General features: G+C 47.9%; 1 protein-coding gene across 1 annotated transcript; it reads right to left on the bottom strand.

The window, feature by feature from the left end:
• Positions 1-4,115: 4,115 nt before the first annotated feature.
• Positions 4,116-4,760, bottom strand: LOC106314749. The gene has a single exon (XM_013752578.1). It carries the CDS (start codon positions 4,758-4,760, stop codon positions 4,116-4,118), a length of 645 nt encoding a protein of 214 aa, XP_013608032.1.
• Positions 4,761-6,363: the final 1,603 nt, after the last annotated feature.

Consider the following 6,363-nt stretch of genomic DNA (forward strand, 5'->3'; position numbering starts at 1 on the left):
GGAAGGTCTCACTATCGGGGTCGCCGAGGTTTTGTATTCATACGCTATCACCCAACTGAACGGCGGTGAACGAAGATATCATTTGCATCCTCGCGGCGTAGAGCTCCCAGTGCAGGAGATTACGAAGAAAAATAGAAAGCGCGTCCCGGCTTTCGATGGTCGCTGGACCGAGAAGTTTGCTTTCATGTACCTCCCGGGTTTCTCCCCTGTCTGGTGCACAGCTGGTGGGTAATATGAGTCGTGAAGGTGATAATCGTATCATAAGACTAACGTTTCTTGTTTCCTTTTGCAGAGATTCCTAGCATGGATCCATCTTTGGGAGAGAAGACGATCAAGCAGGTACTGGAACTCCCCATCGAGCGTCGACAGGTCCCTTTTCTAGTGAGCAAAGAAGCTTTGGAGCTTTGCAGCATCTGAGGTAAGCTCCGATCATTCTTTTTGCTTATTGCGAACAATTTAGCTGAGATGTATTGGTGCCATGCTTCAGGTAATATGTCTGGATCCAAAGGTGAAGAGGCCTTCGCCGAGTATAAGAGGGCTTTGGAGGTTATGTCGGCGAAGAAAGCCGCGCATAAGAAGGCTACCCCTAGTGAGAACGACGATGAGGTCCAGTTCATCAAGAGCAACAAGCGTCAGGCTGCGACTTCTCTGGCTTCCTCTTCTAAAAAGAAGTCTCGGGCTTCGGGATCTACCCCGAGGGTTTCTCCTACGTCATCGAACGATCCAGCCACAGTTTTGGCCAATCTCAACACTAAGGTGTTTCCTCTGACTCCGGTGATTCTTCCAGAGGGGGATTCTTTTGCTTCCATCCAACTCAACCAGGGTGATCTCCTTCAGGTAACATGCTCTCATCCTTTTAATTTCTTCTAGTATCTCGTTTGCTAACGATCAATTATTCTTGCAGGCAATGTCTCAGCTGTTCCATCTTGGTGAGAGGATGGATGAACATGCTTCGCTCAAAGTTGATCTGGCTGAGTTGACTTCTCAGCTACGTGAAGATAAGAAAAATGTCCTTGCCAAGGAGAAGGAGATCAAAGCCTTGAAGCTTAAGGTGAGGAACCAAGATGAGGCTGGGGCACTGGCTGCAGCGGAGAATGTGTCCCTGAGGGAGCAGTAGGAGCAGAGAGAGGAGGAGGTATGCAACTTGAGAGGCGCCCCGGAGATCTTTGACGCTGAGAAGAATATGGCGGTGAACGGCGCCATAGTGGTGGCTCGCTGTGAGCTAATGAAGGAGTGGCTCAACCATCAGACGGACAGCTGGGACCTTGAGGGTCCTCTGGAGCAATATAAGATGGTGAAGACCTCTGAAGCTGAGTTTCAAGGGCTCCCTTCTCCTACCTTCAAAGGAGAGCCAACGCTTCACAGCGCGACTGAGACCGAGAAGACTCTAGAGCCCGTTGCTGTCGATCCTCCTGCCTCCTGATCCTTATCTGAATTCTTCAACCCCTTAAGGGTTTCTTTTGTGTTGTATATGCCTTCTGCGAGGGTTTAAAACTTTGGTTAGGCCTTCGTGCCTTTTTTGTATTTCTTTTGAACATCGGTCCCTTGTGGCCTCGTCTCTAAACTCTGGCCTGTTGGCTTCAAAAATTGTGCTTCAGATTTCTTCTTTCTGTTTTTTGTTATGTCTTTCGCATCCCTGCTTTTATTTCCTTGAAATCAATCTTGTGGTGCAGGAAGGTGATCTTGAGAACTTGGTCTTAACGAGACTCAAGAATTTTCTTTCATCTTCCAGATCTGTTTCTAGGCTTGAGGGTTTAGTCGAAAAGTTGCGGGATCTTAGAATGGACCAAAGAGGTGTCCGTCCTCAATGCTTGGAGATCCGTGAGTCGCTTTGAATGTGCGAACAGGGGACTCGTGAGTCCTTCAGAGAGGTCTCGGACCCGTGTGAGGGTCCGGTTGCCTTTGGACCCCGAGATTCCTGGGTTCCTGATGCCCCAACTTAACTGTAGAATGCATGGACCATGGGTCCGTGGTTTATTACGTGTTGTACCCTGGGGTCTTCTATGATTTCGAGAGCTCTTCGGGATTTTCCGCGAGACTAAAATTTTGTTTGAGGGCCTGTGGGCCTAGATCCGGGGTTTCGTGTTAACCCGTAATTATAGTTTTCGTAGGGACCGTATTCCGCCTCCCTAGGAGAGACTACTACCAGTACCTGTTGGGATTTCGCATTCTACCGCTCGGAAGCTGGTCACTATCGAGTTCCCGTGCTGCATGCTGCTTCTGCAAAAGCCACTATCAGACTTATTAAAGTTTTGCTGGTGTGGCTGAAAATCCAAGTGCCAAACTTTACCACTCTCCATGTCTGGTCAAGCAGTCGAGTGCTCCCAGTATGTCACAGTACTTTTGCACTTGTAAATAGCGTCCCCTGTATCGTATAGCCTGGAGCGTTTTAAAACAGGTACTTGCGCGTATGATTTTTGGGGACCCCGATATGCCTTAGGCTATACAGGGGTTTTAGGTAGTATCAACAGCATACTCAGGCTTGCGCAGACCCATTCCTGCTTTATGTCTCATACCAATTTGTTTTCACATGGAAATACCACGTATCAGTGAGGTTGAGCTGGGATTCGAAGGTTTCGCGGAACCTGATCCAACCCTATATGCCCCTTTAAGTATTGTGCCTTTCCTACTACTTTTATAGTCGGAACTATTTCATTATATAAGCTTTGTCCGGAGACTCTTAGCATACATATAACTAGGAAACCAAAATGCTTAAACAATAGATAATAGAGTAATATAAATCGAGATCCGGGGATCCTAATATAAAATAGTAGGTTGCAAGGTGTTCCAAATAGGTGGACTACGTTTTACCTTTGCTTTTTGATAGCTCGTGGACTGTGTCCTGTCGTAGAACCTCATCCCCTAGTTGGGAGATCCCCGTCTCAGCTTGCTCATCATGGCTCCTAGGCATGTGCCATAGGTTGGGTTGGTCCCGGACCGACAGTTCGACAATTCCTCGGATGATGAGCCTGGGGGTTGTGCTCAAAGTAGAGAGGGTTCCTCCTTTCATCGTCTGGGGGATAGTCCATCGGGGATCGAATACTCCAAGTGTTTTCTCTACTAGTTTTCTCCCAGGGCTTATCGGGTTCTCTTCTGACCTATGGTTCTTTGCATTGCTCGTAGGTTTAACTTGCCCCAGGGATCCTATACTGATAGCTATTTTCTTCGGGACCTTGGGGGGGTTTAGAGATCTTCTGCCCCGGCGTCATGGATGATCCTGCTTCGAGGCGCGTGCCCCCCTTTTGGAAAGACCAAGATGTTGTCATGGATTTGGGACTCCTCGGGCGGGGTCCACAGTCGTCTTTCTCTGGTTGACTGAGAACTTTGAATGTTTTATGAGGTCTGACCTCTTTAGAGTGTGCGCAGAAGATTGGTCTCCAAAATGGTGCTTTATGGGGGAAATGAGGGACCTCATCCTGCTTCTTGGTACTCCTTATTTAGCCGGAGTTTCCGGGGTGCCGAGGTATCTGACAACATGTGGAGATGATATCTGCGGGCCGTCGCCCTCTCTGAACTGGGGAATGATGCTTCTCTGGGCCGAACCTGCTGGAGCTTACGAGTTTAGCGCGGATCCTCTTTACCAAGCAGTTTGCTATGGTAAGCGATACCACCAGAGCGTCATGGTGGGGAGCTAAGACCTTCTCTTGTTCCTTTGCAGTGAAGCTTATTTTGTCTGATCCCAAGAGTAGCCGATTTGATTTGGACGTCTCCAGGCCAAGCTTGGCGTTTCGAGATTTCTTCTTTGCGGCTGCATGGCTTACGCCGCTTATCTCCGAACCTCCGGATATGACATGGATCAGTCGGTCCTGTCGAGGTGGTGACGCGGGCTTGGTTTCAGCAGATTTCCTGGGTGTCTCCTTGCTTAGGAGGTTCTTCGCATTTTCTGAGAGGAACTCCCGAAGGTATCCCTTCTGGAGTAGTTAGTTGACTTCGATCTTCAGTGCGACGCAATCCTCTGTCTTTTGACCATGGTCACGATGGAACTCACACCAGAGGTCGGGGTTCCGGAAGGAATCGGGTATCCTCATCTTCGGGGGCCATTTAACCTGTTGACCCATCTTCCTTAGGGCGTTGATTATCTCTGGTTGGGATACAGACAAGTGTGAGATATCTGGTCAGGTAGACACCGACATCCCTTCCGCTCTCTCGAGTGGACGACTCGTGTACCTGTCCCGGTTCCTGCCTCCTTGGTCTTTCTTGGGTTTCTGGGAGGACCTCTCGTCTCGATCACTCCGGTCTTGCCTGGTTGCTTGTTTCTGGTGAGTCCTAGCACGGCTTGCGACGTCTTCCTCCCATTTTACCTGGGCCCAAGCTCGGGATAATACGTCTTCCATAGTTTTACACTGATACTTGGTCAATTCCTTGTAGAGATTCCCGTATGGGAGCAGGCCTCTTTTGAAGGCTGAGATTGTTGTGGTGACGTTGCATTTAGGAATCAATACCTTTTCGTGATTGAGGCGAGCTATGTAATCGCGAAAGGGTTCGGCCCGATGCTGGAGGATTTCATAGAGGCTATCCGAGGTTTTCTCCAGGTTCCAGCTACTTACGAACTGCTCCACAAACCCATCGCTGAGAGTTGCGAACGAAGATATGGATCTGATTGATAGATTATTGTACCATTGCAACGCGGGTCCAATCAGAGTTGAGCCGAATCCTTTGCACATGGTGGCCTCGCGGAACTCCCTTGGGAGTGCTACAGCTAGCATCCTTTGTTTATACTGAGCGATGTGGTCATCTGGGTCGCTGGTGCCGTCATACATCTTTATGTTGGGGAAGGAGAACTTTCTTGGCATCTCGATCAGGGCAATGTTGTCTGTGAAAGGAGTATCGGCTTAAGAACCGGGATTACTTTTCCGAATCGGAGGTGCCACCCCGGGTAGCCTTTCTACCATTGATTGCATGGCGTCGAGCTTCTTGGAGAACATCTGCTCCAGATAGGTGGTCAATGAGGACTGCAATGACGCGGCTCCTTCGGATGTTTCCATCTCGGAGTCGCTGGATATTGTTTCATGAACTCGTGTATCTCCAGCTTTTTCTCCTGATGCCCCGGCTTCACCTGAAGGATGTCGAGCGGTACATCCTGTGGTGTTGGGTGTGTTCAGGCTTGGCATGGATAGGACCTATGTGTGGAAGCGGCGCTTCTTGTTGCTTGCTGTTTTGAGGGCTTGATTTTTGTTTCGGAGAACAAGGTTTTCAGATTCGAGCTGAGTAAGCTTCTCAGCACTTTGCTCCAGCTGCTTCGAATGTTCATCTAGCTTTTCCTTCAGGCGTTGAACTTCGGAGGAAATCTCAAGGTTCTCGGTAGCTTCCCGAGCCTTGTGCAAGTCGGTTACCTGGCTTTGTAATCCGTCGAGTTGCCTTTGTAGCTCGGCTTCTCTTGGAGTAGATTCTGACGGGTTATCTTGCTCATCCACCGCCATCGTCACGTAGTTTAGATTACTCCCCTCCTTCTAGCGCCAAACTGTTAGGGGATTTTTGTGTAGGATCTTTTAGAGTACTACGGAACGATGGATAAGCTAGGTTTCGTATAGATTTTAGAGTAGTAAAAGAGATTATGACTTGAATAAGCGTTTATTTGATCAAACTAGAAGAGATTACAAAGTATTGAGTTAGAAACCCTAGTCTAGCCGTCTAATTCTAGCCTTCAAGTCTAAAATAGTCGATCCCTTGTTCTAGGGTTTGGTTTCCCCTTATATAATCGTCTATAGGTCGGTTGGAGTAGATGGAAGTCTCCCATATTCGGAAATATGGAAGGTTCTCCTTATCGACAATTTGCCTTTTCTTGGAGCTGGAGGCGGTTCTTGGAACCGATACCGGGGTACCCGATACTGGGGATCCTGAGCGTTCCTAAAACGGGGACTCGGAGGTTTGGGTCCTGTCTGGGGACTGGAGGAAAGTAGTACATGAGTATTTTTCCTCAACAATAAGTACTGAATGTAACAAGGTCGATCGTTTCTGGTGTCGCATTGTCGATCGATGTTGACCTGGTCTCATCTGCCGATGACAAGTATCCGCTCCTTGGTTCTCTTTTTGGAATTTTTTGTTGACCTTCAAGAATATTAAAAAACGAAAATAAATAACTTGTAAATATTAAAACTATAAGAAATTACCTAATAGTGGGTTGCCTCCCACTCAACGCTTTGTTATAGTCATTTAGCTTTACTTTAGAGGTTGTTTGTGGCTAGTAATGATCAAAGTGACCACTTGGTTGTATGCAAGTGTCCACTTCATCTTTGCTCATCTGGAAACAAGTGCTAATGAAGCTTCTTATGGCCTTATCTCCTCTGGTCCACTGAGTTTTTTATCTTTCTATAGCAACCTCAGCAGCATGCATCCTATGCTGAAGATTTCCAATCATGCGCT

The sequence above is a fragment of the Brassica oleracea genome, chromosome C9 (assembly GCF_000695525.1).
Source record: "Brassica oleracea var. oleracea cultivar TO1000 chromosome C9, BOL, whole genome shotgun sequence".
NCBI lineage: Eukaryota > Viridiplantae > Streptophyta > Magnoliopsida > Brassicales > Brassicaceae > Brassica > Brassica oleracea.